General features: G+C 35.8%; 1 protein-coding gene across 1 annotated transcript in view; it reads right to left on the minus strand.

Moving 5' to 3' along the window:
* Positions 1-9135: 9135 nt before the first annotated feature.
* Positions 9136-21131, minus strand: part of LOC149171975 (uncharacterized) — a 71404-nt gene continuing 59408 nt past the window's right edge. The window contains exons 2-4 of the mRNA XM_089426155.1: positions 11581-12399; positions 9761-11511; positions 9136-9481 (exon numbers count right to left, since the gene is read on the minus strand). Of these exons, the coding sequence (XP_089282281.1) occupies positions 9156-9481; positions 9761-11511; positions 11581-12399 (2896 nt within the window). The 3' untranslated portion in view covers positions 9136-9155. The remainder of the gene's footprint in view (positions 9482-9760; positions 11512-11580; positions 12400-21131) is intronic.

The following is a 21131-nucleotide window of genomic DNA, read 5'->3' on the forward strand; positions in this document are numbered from 1 at the left end:
AAACACTTACAACCCTAACCGTTAAGGCGATTTCACCAAAATTAACTAACATGAGTCTAATATTACATAATTTATTTTTCTTTGCGAGTAATGCCAAGAAATTAACCTAATACATAATTAGAACTGTCATCCATCTAGATTTCTGCATATACAAAAATTAGGCACATAATGACTATAAATATTTATGAATTTTTACAAATAGCTTGCAGTGATGTAGCTACAGACATTGGGAAATTTGAACAATGGTTAGCAGTCACAAACAAGTTGTTAGCTATTAAACTATCAAACAAGTACTCACAAGTTTATTAAACTATCAATGTATTAACCATTGAAACTTTAAAATAATAATTCGGAGTTTATATAATACACTGGTTTCATAAAAAGATATTACCAGGTAAATCATAGCTACATACGATTTTCTTACGTGCTTTTATCATACGATTTTTTGAAAGAGTGATTATAAAGATTTTTTTTATATAAACATTTTTTATATAAAAGATTTTTTATATTAAAAATTAATAAAGGGTTTTATTTTAAAAAGGAAATTTTTGAAGAGAGGGGATTTTGTTTTGAAAAAGAAGCTTTGCAAAGCTTATTAAAGGAGAAAATTTAAGGCTTTTTTGAAGAGAATTTTTTTAGAGAGAGATGGCTTTCTCAAATTTCCAGGCCTAGTTCCCATCGTTTATAGGGAAAGATTATGATGTGTGGGCCATTAAGATAGAGACCACGTTGTAGGCGCATGATTTTTGCGATTATGTCAAGTTTGGGTTTTCAGGTCCTATGAATGCAGTAGAAGAAAAAGATCTTAGTAATATAGAGAAGGAACAATGGAAGAAAGACAAGAAGAAGAATGCACAAGTGTTGCAGCTTATCTAGAAGGTAGTGGACAGAGCAGTGCTTCAGAATATTATGATCATGTCTTCAGCAAAAGTAGCATGGAATACTTTGGTGACAAACTATAAAAATATGGCTAAAGTCAATATTGTTAAGTTGCAGAATACTAGGAGAGATTTTGAAAGTCTGTAGATGAAGGAGATAGAGGACATCGATTCTTTCATGAATCGGGTCATAACTGTATCAAATTAGTTAAGGATTTATGGTGAAGACATTGAAGATAAAAAAATGTTTAAGAAGGTCCTCAGATCTTTTTCTACCAAATTTGATGTTGTGGTAGCAGCCATAGAAGAAACCAAGGATTTGGCATCATTGACAGTTGATGAGCCAATGGGATCACTTCTATCACACGAGGTAATGATAGACAGAAATAAGGATTCCACTTTAAAAACCACTTTCAAAAGTTAGGTTTCTATTTCAAAGAGACAAAGGTCGAGGCAGAAGTAGATCGAGAGGCAGAGGATGAAGTGGAAGATATGGTGGTCAGGGAGATGGCAGAGAAGAGCATGAACATGAAAGTGGAAGCAACTACGAAATCCTCAACTATAATCAAAGAGTTTACAAATCAAAGGTGAGCTGTAATTATTGCAATAAATTTAGTCACTATGCTCGTGATTGTAGCAAGAAGATATTTGATCCAGGGAACCAAAGAGATAATGTCACTACAGAGAGTTCTAACCCCATGTTTTGAGCTTTCCATACCATGCATGAACCTTCTGTTATTCGGTGGTTGTTAGACAGTGGTTGCAGTAATCACATGATAGGCAACAAGGATTTGGTTGCAGCTTTTGATCAATCTGTGAAAACAAAGGTAAAGTTGGGGACTGACAAGACTATGGAAGTAGATGGCAAAGGAGTGGTCAACATTCTAACAAAGCAGGGGGAGCCGAAGCCAATCTCATAGGTATATTATATTCCTAGTCTCAAACATAATTTGTTAAGTGTTGGTCAATTGACATAGAAAGGATACAAAGTTATCCTTCAAGGTCAAGAATGTGTTATATATGACAAGCCCCCAAGTAGGTAGCTGATAGCAAAGGTGTAGATGACAAGGAACATACTCTTTCCTCTAATTTTGAATTACAATGGTCAGGTGAGTTCTTTTGCAGTTACATGTTCTGATGATTATTGGTGATGGCACTTTCCATTTGGACACTTGCACTTTTCTTGCTCAAGCTTGTTGTAACAGAAATAGATGGTCAAAGGATTATCTCCCATCAAAGAACCTGCTAGTACTTGTGAGTGTTGCATCTTGGGAAAGCAACACCATGAAATTTTTCCAAAGGGATTTGCATACACAACAATGAAACCTCTTGAGCCAGTGCATACTGAATTGTGTACACCTATGAGGACACAGTCGACTGGTGGAAGTTGTTACTTCCTCACTTTCATTGATGACTACAGCAGAAAGACTTGGGTTTACTTCTTGAAGCAGAAGTCTGAAACTTTTGCAAAGTTCAAGGAATTCAAAGCCTTAGCAAAGAAACAAAGTGATCGACAAATCAAGGTATTGAGGTCAGATTGTGGTGGAGAATATGATTCAAAGGCATTCCATGATTACTGCAAACAACATGGAATCAGAAGACAATTTACAACCAGGTACACACCGTAGCAGAATGGTGTAGCAGAGAGAAAGAACAGGACAATTATGAACATGGTAAGAAGCATGTTGAAAGGCAGAAACTTGTCTAATGAGTATTGGGCAGAAGCAGTTGCATGTGCTATTTATGTGATCAACAGATCTCCTACAAAGAGTGTGATGAATAGATTACCAGAACAAGCATGGTCAGGTATGTCTTGCAGCGTATCTCATCTCATATTATTTGGATGTGTAGCTCATGCACATGAGCCTAAGGAGCAAAGAGGCAAATTGGATGATAAAAGTGGAAAATGCATATTCACTGGTTATATTGAGCAATCAAAAGCTTACAAATTGTATAACCATGTCACAAAGAAGACCATAATTAGCAGAGATGTTGTGTTCAAGGAATAAGAGTCATGGAATGGAACTGTAGACAAAACAGTTTATGCACAAGTGCCACTGATGGAAGGAGGTGATATAGCAGAAAAGGAGCAGCAAGAATCACAGGTGAAGACACCAAATAGAGACACACCAACAAGGACTCCAAGATTTTTAGAGCGGCATAGATCTTCATGCAGATCAATAGATGAAGATTCTCCTAGCAATCAATCACGTGATGAATCAAGCAATGGTAAGAGAAAGATGAGAAGTCTGAAACATATTTATGATGATTTGGATGCTAGTTCAAAGTTTGCATTGTTGTCATTCCAACTTTCTTCATTTGAAGAAGCAATCAGAGATGAAAATTCGGTGCAAGCCATGGATGAATAAATTGAAGCTATTGGAAAGAATGATACATGGGATTTGGTTGATTTACCAAAGGAAAAAAATCTCATTGGTGTGAAGTGGGCGTGCAAGACGAAGTTGAATGTGAAAGGTGAAATTGACAGATCTAATGCAAGACTTGTAGCAAAAGGATTCTCGCAGCAGCTGGGAATAGACTTTGGAGGAACGTTTTCTCTGGTACCTAGATTGAATACTGTAAGAGAAGTTCTAGCCACAACAGATCAGCACAAGTGGGAAGTATACAAGATGGATGTGAAATCAGCCTTGTTGAATGGAATTCTAGAAGAAGAAATTTATGTGCAACAATGTCTAGGATATGAAGTTGAAAGTAATGAAGAGAAAGTTTATAGGTTGAAAAAAGGGCTATATGGACTGAAACAAGCACCTAGAGCTTGGCATAGCAGAATCGACAACTACATGATTAAGAATGGATTTTGCAGAAGCAACATTGAACCTACCTTGTACACAAAGGTAAATGAGCACGAACAGATTTTGAATGTTTGCTTATATGCTGATGACATGATTTTATAGGTGATTTTGAGATAGATGAATTTAAAGCAGCAATGATGAAGGAATTTGACATGATAGATCTTGGTCTCATGAAATATTTTCTTGGCATAGAAGTTGAGAAATCTGGAAAAGGAATTTTTGTTTATCAAAATAAATATGCCAAAGATTTGTTGAAAAGATTCAGGATGGAAAATTGTAAACTTGTCCCTACACCAGTTTCAACCGGTACAAAGTTAAGCAAGGATGATGAAGGATCAGATGTCAATCCAAATCTATTCAAAAGATTGGTTGGCAGCGTCATGCATCTCACAACTATAAGACTGGATATCGTGCAAGAAGTGAGTTTGATTTTGAGATTTATGGAGACACCAAAAGACACACATTGGACTGCAGGAAAAAGAATTTTGAGATACATAATAGGAACTAGAGATTGTGGCATAATGTATGCAAGCACATAAAAGACAGATTTGATTAGATACACAGATAGTGATTTTGCAGGAAGTTTGGATGATAGGAAGAGCACTTCTGGTTATGTGTTCCACCTTGGTTTAGGTGTGATTTCATGAGCATCTAAGAAGTAGCCCATTGTGACACTTTCATCAGCAGAAGCAGAATATGTAGCAGCAACATTAGCAACATGTCAAGCAGTGTGGTTAAGAAGAGTATTTGATGGATTCAAGCAGAAACAACAAGGATCAAAAACAATATACTGTGACAATGCCTCAGCGATTGCACTATCCAAGAATAGTGTGTTTCATCAAAAGAGCAAGCATATTGATACTAGATATCACTTTATTAGAGAACTTGTGAACAATGGAGAAGTTCACTTGAAGCCTTCTAAATATAGTGATCAATTGACTGATATATTTACTAAGTGATTAGCACAAGATGTGTTCGAGTTTCATAGAAGAAACTTGGGCATTGTAAGCCTAGGTGAGACATAGACCAGTAGCCATGTTTGAGTTTTCATGAGCCATGTTTTAGTTTAGCATTCGTAATTAAGGGGGAGTTTTAAAAATAAGATAACTACTCCTGCATGAGGAATTGGCTAAACATAGAGAGTCAGTTAACTAAGTGATTGAGTGGTTGAGTGTTTGAGTATTGAATCAAATCGAGTTAAGTGATAGATGACTTTGAGTGTGATTGTATGTGGTTGCATGTCAAGGATTTTTAGGCAAGTATCTAGTTGGAAAAGGTTCAATATCCTTCACTGGGATCTTTGTAAGCATCATGTTTTGTGTGATAAACAGAAGAGTAGCAACTCGTGTTTTAAGTGTGAATTATTTGTTCTTTATCTCCTTCTACCATTTCTTTGAGATAGATGAATTTGAAGTAGCAATGATGAAAGAATTTGAGATGACAATCCTTTGTCTCATGAAATATTTTCTTGGCATAGAAGTTGAGAAATCTAAAAAAGGAACTTTTATTTGTCAAAATAAATATGCAAAGATTTGTTGAAAAGATTCAGGATGGAAAATTTCAAACATGTCCTAAAATAGTTGCAACAATTACAAAGTTAAGCAAGGATGATGAAGGATAAGATGTCAATCCAACTCTATTCAAAAGATTGGTTGGCTGCCTCATGTATCTCATAGCTACAAGACCGGATATCATGCAAGAAGTGAGTTTTATTTTGAGATTTATGGAGACATCAAAAGACACACATTGGAGTGCAAGAAAACGAATTCTGAGATACATAGCAAGAACTAGAGATTTTGGCATAATGTACGCAAGAATAGAAAAGACAGATTTGATTGTATACACAAATAGTGATTTTGTAGGCAATTTGGATGATAGGAAGAGCACTTCTAGTTATGTGTTCAACCTTGATCCAGGTGTAATTTCATGGGGATCTAAGAAGCATCCCATTATGAAAGTTTCGTCAGTAGAAGAAGAATATGTAGCAGCAACATCAACAACATGTCAAGCAGTGTGGTTAAGAAGAGTATTTCATGGACTCAAGCAAAAACAACAAGGATCAAAAACAATATACTATGACAACACCTCAACGAGTGCACTACTTAAACATAGTGTGTTTCATCAAAAGAGCAAGTATATTTATACTAGATATCACTTTATTAGAGAACTTGTGAGCAGTGGATAAGTTCACTTGAAGCCTTGTAAATCTACTGATCAATTGGCTAGTATATTTACTAAGTGATTAGCACAAGATGTGTTTGAGTTTCATAGAAGAAACCTGGTTGTTGTAAGCTTAGCTGAGACATAGACCAACAGGCATGTTTGAGTTGTCATGAGTCGTGTTTTAGTTTAACAGTCGTAATTAAGGGGAAGTGTTTAAAATAAGATAATTACTCTAGCACGAGGAGTTGGTTAAACATAGAGAGTCAGTTAACTGAGTGATTGAGTGGTTGAGTGTTTGAGTGTTGAATCAAGTCAAGTTAAGTGGTAGATGACTTTGAGTGTGATTGCATGTCAAGATATTTTAGGCAAGTATCCAGTTGGAAAAGGTTCAATACCCTTCATCGGGTTCATTGTAAGAATCATGTTTTGCGTGATCAATAGAAGAGCAAAAACTCGTGTTTTATGTGTGAATTATTTGTTTTTTGTCTCCTTTTGCCATTTCTTTGAGATAGATGAATTTAAAGCAGCAATGATGAAAGAATTTGAGATGACAGATCTTGGTGTCATGAAATATTTTCTTGGCTTAGAAGTTGAGCAATCTCAAAAAGGAATTTTTATTTGTCACAATAAATATGCCAAAGATTTGTTGAAAAGATTCAGGATGGAAAGTTTCAAACCTGTCCCTACACCAATTGCAACAAGTACAAAGTTAAGTAAGGATGATGAAGGATCAGATGTCAATCCAACTCTATTCAAAAGATTGGTTGGCAACCTCATGTATCTCACAGCTACAAACCAAATATCATGCAAGGAGTGAGTTTGATTTTGATATTTATGGAGACACTAAAAGACACACATTGGAGTGCAGGAAAAAGAATTATGAGATACATAGCAGGAACTATAGATTGTGGCATAATGTATGCACGAACAGAAAAGACAGATTTGATTGGATACACAGATAGTGATTCTGTAGGCAGTTTGGATGATAGGAAGAGCACTTCTGGTTACGTGTTCCACCTTGGTTCAGGTGTGATTTCATGGGAATCTAAGAAGCATCCCATTGTGACACTTTCATCAGCAGAAGCAGAATATGTAGCAGCAACATCAACAACATGTCAAGCAATGTGGTTAAGAAGAATATTTGATGGACTCAATAAAAAAAAACAAGGATCAACAAAATATACTGTGACAACACCTCAATGATTGCACTATCCAAGCATAGTGTATTTCATCAAAAGAGAAAACATATTTTTACTTGATATCACTTTATTAGAGAACTTGTGAGCAATGGATAAGTTCACTTGAAGCCTTGTAAATCTAGTGATCAATTGGATGATATATTTACTAAGTGATTAGCGCAAGATGTGTTTGAGTTTCATAGAAGAAACCTGGGTGTTGTAAGCCTAGCTGAGACATAGACCAGCAGGCATGTTTCAGTTGTCATGAGTCATGTTTTAGATTAGTAGTCGTAATTAAGGGGGAGTGTTAAAATAAGATAATTACTCCTGAATGAGGAGTTGGCTAAACATAGAGAGTTAGTTAACTGTGATTGAGTGGTTGAGTACTTGAGTGTTGTGTCAAGTCGAATTAAGTGATAGATGACTTTGAGTGTGATTACATGTGGTTGCATGTTAAGATATTTTAGGAAAGTAGCTAGTTGAAAAAAGTTCAATACCGTTCACCAAGTTCATTGTAAGCATCATGTTTTGTGTGTATCAATAGAAGAGCAACAACTCATGTTTTATGTGTGAATCTTTTGTTCTTTGTCTCCTTTTTCCATTTCTAATCCTAACAATAATGTCAATAACTTACATGCAACATGGTCAGTGTGCGTTGTTAACCGTTCATTCAGTGATTTGCTTTGCCATTCTTCCTCCCTAGAAAATTTCGATGTTTCTCGTGTCAAATACAAATCAAAAGTGAGTACTTAGTTTCAAACTATTAAAATCCAACGACCAAAAAGTATGGAGCATCTAATTTCAAAGTATTAAACCCAGAGTATGTAAGATTTATTTTAAATGATGTACAATAATGGGTGAAATTTTTTGGTTTCGCTGAAATTTAAAATTAAATTAATAGAATCTATCCAAAATTATTTCACTGTTGATGATGATTTTTCATAAATGTTGTAAGGTTGTTTGAAATGTTAGAAATAAACATATAGTTTGTTTTAGATTTAATAGAACTTAAAGGTGGTCCAACTTAATGGAACTAATAATAAGAATCACTCAATTCAGAGTTTTTGTGAACCATAATAAATCAAGAAAATTTTTAGAGTAAAATTATATAAAATAATTTTTTCACCAAAACGTTAACCGACAAGTATGGTTTTCATTAAAAAAAAGATAATCTCATTTGATATTACATTGCACAGAAGATAATCTTATTTCATGAACTGCTAATCAATTCATTTGATCTTACATTGGAGAGATAACATAATTCATTTGATGTTACATTCGAGAAATAAGATAAGCCCAAGAAGTTAACAGAAAATATTTGGCCATACAAAATATTTGGACATTTTAAAAATTGAAATATTTGGAAAAAGAAAGACAATTATGTGGAAATTCTAAAACTTAAAAGTAGTTTCCGAGCTAGAAGCCTTTTTTAAATAAAATTCCAGTTTCGATCGATGGGAGAGGTAAAGGAATCGTCTTTCACAGGATAAGAATTGTGGAATCGAGAATTTTGATATATATTCCTCTGCTGCTAAGCCTTCACCTATAAGGTTTTGAAGTCATCAGGGTTGAACAAGAACGACGACGGAATTTAGTTAATATCTCATTTTACTCAGGGCATTTATTTATTTATTTTACAAAGATTATAAATTGTAAAATACTTAGAATAATCTGAATGGAAAGAGATATTTGAAAAGTGTTCAATAGTTATTTTGTTTTTTATTTTTAGTTAGCTAGTGAACAAATTCCACTAGTTCAAACAAAATATTAATAATTTATATAAACCAAAATCATCGTTTTAGCTCCGTAAAATAATAAATAAAATATTCTTTTCCAGTCATACTAATCACTTTTCCAATCATACTATCAAGATTTATCTATCATCTATTTATATAATCTTTAAAACACTAGTCACAAAACATTATTTTATTTATGATTAAAAAAACCACAAAAATTATTTTATTTAAAAATAAAAATAAAAACTATCGGACATGGCACATGCCCTAATCATTTAGGGAGGAAGTCACCCTCAGGCTCATACTCGGCGCCTTTTCAATTTCTTCTCCTCACAATTAACGGTTGGGTAAAGAGTTTGGTTCTCGCTGGTGCAATCTGAGGTACAATTAAAGCCTCGGCTTACAGTGTGTGAGCATATGCACTATCTCGCGCATGCTTGGTCTGTGCTTAGGCTGTTCTTGCAAGCAGAGTAAAGCCACGAAGAACATATGCATGGCATCCTCCATTGGGAAGTCGCTCAGCTTCGGATCTATAATCTCCATAACTCTTCCTCTCTCTAACTTCGTCATCTTCTTCACCCAACCGGCGAGGTTCATGCCCTCTTCAAATTCGCATTCTCCCACTGGTCGTTTGCCTGTAATCAGCTCAAGCAGAACCACTCCAAAGCTATATATGTCGCTCTTCTCCTCCACTTTCAGAGTGTACGCATACTCTGTCAATTCAATAATTATCACAAAGATGATTATAGCATAAAATAGTAAAGGCATCACTCTATTTTCCATTTATTTTTAATTCGGGTCATTTGATGGAAGGCTCGCTCCTATAAAATCATTATTAGAATGGGAAAATCAGACCACTAAGCTTCTCGAAAAGCGCGGGGAATATTAAAAAACAGCGAAACAATGTGTAGCCTAAAACTTTCAGGGAACCCAAGCACAAATACTTGAGCACAAACAGTAAAAAAATGATAAAGAAGGAAACGACAATTTACCCGGAGCTATGTAACCAAAAGAGCCTGCTATTGAAGACATGCACTCCGAGGTACCTGAATGATGCAGTAACTTGGCCAGGCCAAAATCAGAGATATGTGCTTCAAAATTGGAATCCAAAAGTATATTGTTGGACTTCACATCGCGATGAAGTATAAGCGGCGAACAATCATGGTGAATATAGCGCAACCCCTTGGCAGCCTCCACTGCAATTTTGTATCTACTATCCCAATTCAGATGCCCTCCATTGTTTCCATGGAGCAGCTCCCCCAGGCTTCCGTTAGGCATGTATTCATACACCAGAAGATTAGTGTCATGATTGGAGCAAAAGGCCAGCAATGTCACTATATGCCTATGCCGGATTTTGCCGAGAGTATTGACCTCTGCAGAGAATCCATGATCATTTAAAGAACCGATGCCAATACCCGTAAGTTTCTTCACTGCAATTTGTTGGCCATTGGGCATGATGCCTCGATACACCACTCCCGCTCCTCCTTCGCCGATGATGTTTTCTTCTTTTAGGCATTGTACAATGTCATCGCACCCAAAGTCCAGCTTTTGGAAGGTCGTCATTTCCCACAACCTGGTGTCGACTATTTTCTTGACGGCCCTAGCTCTACCTTTATATATGGCTGCCCCAACTACCAAAAGCAGCAAACAGAAGAGCAGAGGTGCCAGCACTAAGAGAAGGCCACGCTTACGGTGGGCTTGACCTCGCGAAGTGCATTTGTACAAGTTGGGATTCCCTGCAAAATATCTTTGATCGAAACGGCAAAACAGACTACCTTTTTGAATAATGCCTGAAAAGTTATTGTAAGAGAAATCAGGTAGGATCAAGTTGTGCATGTTCTGTAATTGGATGGGAATACTCTCATTCAAATGATTTCCAGATACATCCAGAATCTCCAGAGAGCTCATGAAGGAGATTTCCACTGGGATGGGACCTATGAACTCGTTCTCGCTAAGATTAATTGATTCCAGAGCACTACAGCTGCCAATCTCCCTGGGGATCGGACCTGTTAATTGATTTCTATTCATTAAAAGCTCCTTCAAAGCAGATAACTTACCTATGGATGAAGGAAGGGAACCATTAAAACGATTATCCGACAGATCCATAGTTATAAGCAGGGAGGGTACATTATTCATTTTCTCTGGTATGGTCCCACTGAGATAATTGCTGCCCAAACTGATCCAAGTCACGCTGGGTAAATATATTAGGTCTGCGGGAATCGAACCGTTTAAATGATTTTGCCCCATGCTGACGTCAACCAGAGAACTGCACGTGCCCAGAGAGTTAGGAATCGCGCCGATGAAGAAATTATCGTATGTATTCAACATCTGCAATCTTCCGCCGTTGCAGAGATTCGGAGGGATGGAACCAGTGAATCTGTTGCAAGAAACATCCACTTCCTGTAGCTTTCCACTTACGCCCAGTTGCTGAGGCAGGAGACCCGTGAAATAGTTAGCAGAAAGTCGCAAAACCTCCAGATTTTGCAAGTTCCCAATCATATATGGAATCCTTCCTTGTAGACCATTGTTTGAAAGATCCAGCTCTCTCAACTTGTGCAGTTCCGACAGTTCCACGGGTATTTCACCAGTGAGGTCATTTTCTTGCAAATACATTGTCTCTAGATTTTTGAGACCACGAATCTCAGCAGGAATTGAACCGTTAAGACCACAACCATGCATATCAAGATGGACAAGCTTGCTCAAATTCCCTATCTCGCGAGGAATCCCTCCATTGAATCTATTGGAGTGGAGCCCATTATAACCGAAAGCTCCCCGAGAAAGGATTTTTACGTTTCCCAGATAAAGCATTTTCAAGTTCCCCAGATAGAGCATTTTCAGGTTCCCCAAATTGCCAAGCTCTCCAGGTATTCTTCCGCGCAAAATATTTGAGGAGAATGAAAGATATTCTAGATTTTTCAGCTTTCCATACTCCCTGGGAATGCTACCGTAGAAGTGATTACCTGTCAGATCAAGATGTTCGAGCTTAACGAGAGAGCTCAAATCCAGTGGCAGTGCCCCTGACAAAGAGTTGTAAGTGATGTCTAGGACCTCTAGGTTCTTCAATTTTGATATGTCCAAGGGAAGGCTTCCATTGAGCTCATTATAAGAGACGTTGAGCAACCGGAGTTTCTGGAGAAAGCTCAAATCTAGTGGCAGTGCCCCTGTCCAATCGTTGTCAGAGACGTCGAGGACCTCTAGATTCTTCAATTTTGATAGGTGGGAGGGAAGGCTTCCATTGAAGTAGTTCCCAGAGACGTTTAGCAAACGGAGGGATGACAAGTCTGTGACCTGATAGGGAAATGAGCCTGAAAGATTCATGTTGGAGAGATTTAGAGTGACTACTTGATCCATAAGGTCACAATGGACGCCAATCCATGAGCAATGGTCGGTGTGGTTGGACGGTGTCCAGGTATCTAACATATGGTTAGGATCGTCCATTGTTGATTTCATTGAAAGCAACACTCTCCTATCTCCAAATAATGATGAGTTGGAGATGGCTGACGATGGGTATAGAAACAAGGCAATGAGGAAAGCAGAGATCTGCATGGCAAATTGTTGCAGAGCCATAGTGTCACCGAAAGCAGAGTCGAGGATGGAAGCAGAGTAAGAAAACCAGGCAGCTCGACTTCTCCTTTGTATCATAGAATAAAAATGTTTAATGTGCAAAGCACTGGACCTTAATATAAGAAAAAGGACGTAAACGACAAGGTTGGTCCACTTTAGTCTTCCCATGAGCAGGCTGCCATCTCAAATACTCAATAATGACGTAAATAGGTTCACCTACAACGTGGTCGATCCCTTTGCGATTTCTACATTCAGCCTAGCACTACCATCTTTTTTTGCACGTTTTGTATTACAACTCTCTTCTTGGACTCATACATAACTTTTCGGATTAAGGGGGGAATGTTGGACACCTAATCCTCTAAGGGTTGGTGTGGATGTTGAAAAGTCTAAAGAAGTCCAAGAGACCTTGGAATACGAAACCAAGGGTCACACAAATGTACTATAAATGTATATCATGTCAATAATAATGCATTCAATGTTTTCATCCACCTTGGCTGTTTACATTCCATGCGAGTTTAACCTCTATAAATAGAAGAGAATATATTTGAGAAGAAAAAATAAAGAAATTCTACAGAAACTTAAAAAATAAAATAGAATAAAATAAAGATAGTAGAATTCTTCAAAGATGATTTTTGGATGAATATTGATTAGAAACATAAAATATAGTAAATCAAAATAAAGCTAAGAAAAATTGTGATCTAATGGTTTTGGTCTCATGTAAAATAGAGGTCCACGCTATGAAAAGATACTTCAAAATAAAATTTCCGCAGCCTTCACGAAAAATCAGAAAATAAGCTCATTTTTATACCAACCATATCTTCCTTATCAGGGGTTCATTTTAGGAGATTTTTTTTTGGGTAAAATTTGATTTATTCTAAATGACTTTACCATAAAGCGTGAATGTTTTGGTTTCGCTGAAATTTCTCCAAAAAAAAATAAAAATTAACAGAATGTACACAAAATTATTTGAATGGTCAGGGGTAAACTAATTTTCCATAAAACTGGGTAGGCTGTTTGAAATGTTAGAAATAAATAGTCCATTTTCTTTAGATTTAAATGAAAGGTAAGGGTGGTTATTATAATTAATGAAATTAATATGAAAACCAATTTAAAAATAACCAAACCTTGATACAAGATTTAAAAAGATTTTAATGTTAATTGTATTAAAAAGGCATATTTTATGTTTATACCAGCTCACTTTTTATTTAGATATAATAAAATAAAATTATATATATCTATTTATATATTATTGATTTGGGTTAAAATTAAATGAAGAAAAATAATATTATAAAGTTAACCTAAAATATCACCTATTTCGCAAATCGATATTTTTATACAAACGATTAAAAATTTACGTGAAGTGAATTTATGTTTTTACAATATATTAATTATGTTAATAGTTCTCATGGATTGTAACCATATAGACTTTAACAACAATTAGCTTAGGTATTTTCCATGTTTATTCATCACTTCATCTCTAAGCTAAGAGAAGCAAAGCAACAACATAGTTTCTCAAACAATACTAGTTTCATAAATATGTTTGCATAATTTTCTTGACTATGGATATAATCCATCTCCATCAATAACATTTCTTACAAAATGGTAGTTAATAGCATATGCTTAGTCTTACTATGATAAGTTATATTGATATTCAAATGGATAGCTTTTCAACTATCAAAAAATGTAGTCACATCATACTTCATTCTTTCAAGCTCACCCAAAAGATCCTTTAACCAAGTTGCCTCCTTGTAGATATTTGAGACAATGATATTTTCTACCTCAATAGTGGATAAAACAATTGTTTCTTAGAACTTTGATATCCAATTAGTAGATCCTCATTCATGAGTAGAGTCATAACTTAAAGTAAATCTCCTCATATCCAAATCACCTACAAAATATGAATCAAAATAACCCCAACCAAAATGGCTACAAATGTTAAAGGTAATGTAATAATCTCTTGTGCCTCTGAGATTCCGAAGAACCCATTTCACTATGATTCAATGCTCTCTTCTTGGATTTTTTTATGTATCTACTAACAACACCCACTGCATATGAAATATATCATGGAAAATTTTAAGGATGGAAGTTTATCTTAAAGTTTAGAAACCTTGGTTAATCTTACTAGTCCCCAATATGTAAATTGTAAAATTTTTGATGATGTTTTTGTAAAAATATTTAGGTTTCTAATTATTCTATATTAGTATATATAAAATTTTGGCGATTTTTAAGGTAAGATAATTTTATACTATAAAATTTGGGTGAATCAATTTTCAAAAAAATGGAAATTGGTGAATCTTTTTTCGAAAAAGCATGGAAAATTAGCCCACCTACGAATATTAGCCCCTAAAATTTTCCCTGAAATATATGGTCTAGTACATACTATCACATACATCAACCTTCCTACTGCATTAGCATATGGTATACGAGACATAAATTCTTTTTTGTTGACACCTAATCATTGGGATTGGGTGAATATATGTAAATAATGTAAATACTAAATAATGGAGAATATGAATATGAAGAGACACAGGGAGGTGAAGCCCAAGTGTCTCTCCCTCTGTGTATATATCCATGAGCAATCTTAATGCAACGACACAATTCATTTGAGGGGTTACCTCTCGGCCTAACATGGTATCAGAGCTAGCTCCCAAAACTAGTTGCTCTGTTGTAACTCATATCATTTTCTGTCATTATTCTTTGTCATCTACCCCTCCCCTTTGACAAAAAATCTGTCTTGATTCATTGTCCTACCATTCTCTATTCTTTGTTCTCCCCTTTGACAGAAAATCTGTCTTGATTCATTGTCCTACCATTCTCTATTCTTTGTTCTCCTATACGTTGAATCAGATTAGTATGGTATGTTCTCTTTGGTGCATGATGCATAAATAAGTGTTGCACCATTGGGCTGCAGGCTCAAGCAGTTCTGAAATTAAATGTGAGTTTTTCGTGCTACCTGGAGATGCTGCTTGGAAGTGTTGTGGTGTGGTCACTACTTGAAGGTGTTATTGTGACTGTGATAAGGTGTTTTATATACATCAAATCATAACTGTATTGTCTATAAGTATGTTTCTATATCGTAACTATGTTGGCGTATTGGCGTGGTAGCCATTTTATGGTATTACTGTATTACCATGATTATGATTGTGTATTACATAAAGTTCGGTGGTGGTATTACGCTATGACTGCATATATATATATGACATACCACCTCAGTGGTTATGCTATCCTGACACTCTTATGTTTTCCATAAAATGGTGGCCCATGCAGGTCACAATTGAATGGTATAATCCTTCACTCTCTTAGTGCATATATTACCCCTCGACTCCATTGTTACCACGCATCGTGTCTCTCACATCACACATATACGTTGTGTCATATAACACTAACTCCTCCTTTCGCTGCTTCGCAAACCCATGACCTCTCCAATACATTGTGTAATACATAACACTCTGTCAATTATTACATTATATATATTGCCATACATTGTGTAACGCTCTATCAGTTATTACAGTATATATATTACCATACACTGTGTAATGCCATGTCAGTTATACACCTCCACTTGTCCATATATACTGGTTATATAAACTCCTCTCGACTCTCAGTAATACATTGATCACTCATATCACTTCTCTCTCCATACTGCCTCCTCCCTAAATTCTAAATTGCCTTATGTCATATATATAAAGTTGGTCTGCAATACATATACATCAATATTTATCACTTTCATTACATTGCTCCTGGCTACATTGAATGGTATATGGTTATGGTACATTGTTGAACATTGAATGGTTGCCTCCGATTATGGAGACCGACTCTTACGACATCACACCTGACACAATTAATACCTCCCCCATACATTCACTCCGCCATTTTAGTTAACACATCACCATATATATCCTTCCCCATATAACTCCTTTGTCATATATATATATATATATATATATATATATATATATATATATATATATATATATATATATATATATATATATATATATATATATACACTAGAATTACATTTTTTGACATATATAACCACTAGAAGTGCATCATTTAATATATTGGTAGTAGAGTACATTTTTTACACAGTTCACAAATTTTAAAATGCATTCATTGATATAAATTGTTGGAGTAGTTCTCTGGAAAAGAGACCTACCCAGAATGGTCACAGAAGATAAAAAAAATAATAATCTCATTTTCAATGAGTTGTGGAAAGGTGGTTGTATAGGAGAAGGAGATAATGAACATACAAAGTCCACCTCACATAAGGAGATCGCCATTTTGGAAAACATGAATAGTAAGGCCTGTGCCTTCATTGCAGCATTTGGAAATGAATAGATGAGTCGCCATATTTCACCATTTTCAAATGCTTTTGAAGCCTTACAGAAGTTGAAGGAACTTTATGGCTCACACTCTAAACTTGAAGTTGTCTAATTGATGATTAAATTATTCAGCCTTGAACTAAAAAATAATGATCCTCCTTCTTTAACATCAAAAGTAAGATCTATTATGCATGATTTCAAAACCACTAATGTTCAACTATACATTCCTCCCATAGCTTTTTTCAAGGCACTATATCCCACTTATTCAAATTATCTTGAATCATTACAAGCAAGTGGAAATCTCAAAGAGATTACCTTTGACTCCCTTGTGAAGAAATTTGTTGAGCGAGAGAAATATTTTGGGAAGAAGACAACTCCTCAGTTTTCTGAAGAAGTTGTATGTCTTACACATAGAGAGAAGAATCATTCTCAAGATTCTTCTAGAGGAAGAGGTGGTAGAAGAGGTAGAGGAAGAAGAAATTGCAAAGGTGGGGGGGCAGACACTCTCAAGGAGAAAAGTCTGATCTTCATTGCATACTTTACAATAGAGATGAACATGATGCATCTACATGTACATTGCCTTGGGACAAAATTGAACAAGAAATAAATCAAGCCAAATGTAAAACCAATGATAAAGAGAAAGCAAAATAACCTGAATCCGCTCACTATGTTGTGGCACATTGTAATATTGGAGTAACTAAAGACTTTTTCAATGCTTCACTTGCTTCTTGGAAAAATTATTGGTTTCTTGATTCAGGGGCAACTTGCCACATGACTTTTAGAAGATATTTTTTTGAAGAATTTACTTACAATGTTGATGGAGTAGTATACTTTGTAGATAAATCAAAACTCAAGCCATCAGGGCTTCGCATAATTAGGCTCAAACTGCTTGTTCTTCTGGACTTTCTTCTACATGATGTTTAATATCTCCCAGAGTTGAGGAGAAACTTGTTTTCCTTGGTCCACATCCACCAACAGGGGAACTCCATTCATATGTTTGATGGCAAGGTTGAAGTTAGAAAAGAATCAGATCAATCACTTGTCATGAAAGGGATAGAAGAAGAAAGACTTTTGAAACTACAAGGTACCTTTGCTCGTGCACAAAACTTTTCATACAGTTCTCATTATGATGAAGGTACATTTCCATCAAGTCTTTTATGGCATGCTAGATTTTGACACTTGAATTATGTCAGCCTCCGTATGTTGAAGAAAAGTGGTGTTACTGGTTTGCTTAGAATTCCTGGTAAACTTAAGCAATGTGATTCTTGTATCTTAGGACTACACAACAAATAGCCTTTTCATAATTCACATTCAAGAGGACATAGGAAACTTGAACTTATTCATTCAGACCTATGTGGCCCAATGCTTGTTCCTTCTGAAAATGGAAATAAATATATGATGACATTTATTGATGACTACACTGGAATGTGTTGGGTTTATTTATTAAAGAACAAATGTGATGTTTTTCAAACATTCAAGAACTTTCATGGATGGATTGAAAATGATGCACAATCTCATATTAGCTATATTTTCACTAATAATGGAAAAGAATACACTTCAAATGAATTTGAAAACTATCTTCACCAAAATGGGATCAAACATCAAACAACTGTGCCTTATAATCCCCAACATAACGGACTAGCTGAAAGGATGAACATAAAAATCTTAAATATGGTACATTCCATGATGTTTTTCAAGAATGTAAAATTGATGTTCTGGGTTGATGCAGTTCTATGTGTTGTGTATGTAAAGAATAGATTTCCATCACATGCTATTAGAAACAAGACTCGTTATGAAATGTTGTACGACCACATTCCTTCGGTAAAGCATCTCAGGGTATTTGGTTCCACCTGCTATACCTTGATACCAAAGGAGCAAAGAAACAAACTTGGTGCAAGGATTCATAAGTGTATTTTCTTAGGGTATTCAAATATCTCTGAAGCATACTGTCTCTATGATGAAGTTAATAAGAAGTTTGTTGTATCTAGAGATGTAATCTTTCTTGAATATTCCAAAGTTGACAATGTTGTTGAATGGAAACTTGATCGCTTGGATAGATTCATACATGCAAAACTGTTTCAAGAATTTGATAACCAGATTCCACATCTTGAAGGGGGGATTCCTATTCTTCATCAATCTATGGAATCTTCTTCTGAAACACTCTCTCCCCCACATGAAGCTCGAGCTAATGATGATACTTTGAGTGATGTGATTGACATAATTGGGAGTCTTAATCGAGATTTACTCCCAACTCAATCAACTAAGCAACCTAGGCCATCTCAGAAAGGTCCTCCAAAATGGCTGACAAAGACACTTGAAAGTGTTCATCCTGAAGAGGTTGGAAAGACAGGAACACGCACTACAACTAGGAAAACGGAGGTGATGTAGATGATTCTTATTCAGCTATTGATATAGATGTTTCTTATGATTTTGAACTAAATTTGTCTATAGATTTTGAACCAACTTCCTTCAAAGAAGTCGCTTCTCATGATGAATGGAAAGAAGCGATGAACAAGGACTATGATGCCTTAATAAATAATGGCACTTGGAAACTAGTTGATCTTCCATGGGAACCAAACCAATTAGCTGCAAGTGTGTCTACAAGAATTAGTATAAAGTTGATGGCTCACTTGACAAGAACAAAGTCAGGCTTGTGGAAAAATGTTTTACATAGAAGGAAGGGGTCAATTATGAGGATGCTTTTTCCCCCACAGAAAAATGGGATACCATCCAGACACTCTTTGCCTTGGAAGCTTAGAACGATTGGAAAGTCCATCAAATGGATGTAAAAGCTGCTTTCTTGAATGTAGATTTGAAAGATAATGTTTTTATGTCCCAGCGAGAAGGATTTTTGGTGAAGGGCCATGAAAAAAAAGTATGAAAGTTTGTGAAATTCGTGTATGGCCTCAAGGAAGCACTATGATCCTGGTATGAAAATTTAACTGAGCATCTTTTGAAACTCAACTTCAAACATTATGATCTTCATGATGCAAATTTCTTTGTCAAGAAAGTTGGAAAAATAGTTGTATATCTTGTTGTGCATGTAGATCATCCTTTGATGATAGGGAACAATGAGAGCTTCATTGCATCCATAAAGAAGGAATTGAGGAAATTTTTTGAAATGACTAACTTCGGATAAGTTCACTACTATCTTGGTATTGAAGTAATTCAACATCTGAAGCTTATATTCCTCTCTCAAAAGAACTAAATTGGAGATATGTTGAACAAGTTTGGCATGGATGAGTGAAATCCTTTTACTACTCCAATGGAACAGAACTTGAACTTCACATCCATTGAAGGAAAAGAATTTGAGGATGAAAGAAAGTATAGATAGCTTGTAGGAAGTCACAAATACCTAACTACTACCAGACCAAACATTTCATTTATTGTTGGAATCCTCTCTAGGTTTATGCAAAATCTTTGTGAGGAACATTTGTCTTGTTAGCTCTGCTGCGTACTTCACCATTTGGAGGACCAAATACTAGCTTGGTCATGAGTTTATGCAAAAAGGGAGCTCGTAGCAATCTATTTCCTTCTCCTTCATTTTCCTTATACTCCCATAGCCCCGCTATCTCTGTTTTCTTCCAAAACCGTGGATAAACCCGCTTTCCCTCAGGTCCCACATGCCACGTCATAATCGCAATCGCAATCGCAGCTTTCAGAAGGTCTCTTATAAGTCATGTCTATAACATCGTCGATGGCCGATTACCAATTGCCCCTATTGGATGCGATATGATTATAAACTATTATTAATGACTCCGTTGGGTCCATAGCTCCATCACAATCGGCGGATTTAACATGTCATCCCTTTCTGAGCTTTTGCGATTCAATGGAATGCAATATTGCTATTAAATCATGTTACAATGGTGTAGTCAGGTCCACAACAATATCGCAATTGGCGCTTTCAATGTGGCAAGGCTTTACAACTTGCGATCTATGATGGATGCGATGATAGGTTAAGTCATATTGTAATGTAGCGGCGGGTAAGCATACGTTCATCGCAATCGGGGGTTGACCTTGGCGGAGGTCCAATGCAACATCGTTAATCGCTATTGGCAATCGCAATGGACTGCTTGAACCATAGTAACTCCACTCCCGAAGTGCCGATGCGATATTCATCGGCAACTGCCAATCGCAAGGGTTCAGGGCTCGACGTTAACGCAGACCATTCCATTATAGCGATGCAATATTAGGTGCCAGACCCGATATGGCTCACTACTTCCATGTATAAAGTTTCAAGTCCGCTTTCCGGCTCTGATAGTGTATTTGCCTATACTCAGTCTTTCTGCCTTTTGCGCTTCCAGATATTGTAAAAGCATGCATATAGATGATTTTGTCGCCGATACATAAGGTTGTGGCATATGTATAATATGTGCTCCCGATAGCGTTTAAATGCATTCATATATATATATATATATATCTATATATATATATATATATATATATATATATATATATATATATATATATATAT

Source organism: Pinus tabuliformis, chromosome 4_2 (assembly GCF_031772625.1).
Source record: "Pinus tabuliformis cultivar Carrire ecotype Pingquan chromosome 4_2, CPIR1, whole genome shotgun sequence".
In the NCBI taxonomy this organism is placed as follows: Eukaryota; Viridiplantae; Streptophyta; class Pinopsida; order Pinales; family Pinaceae; genus Pinus; species Pinus tabuliformis.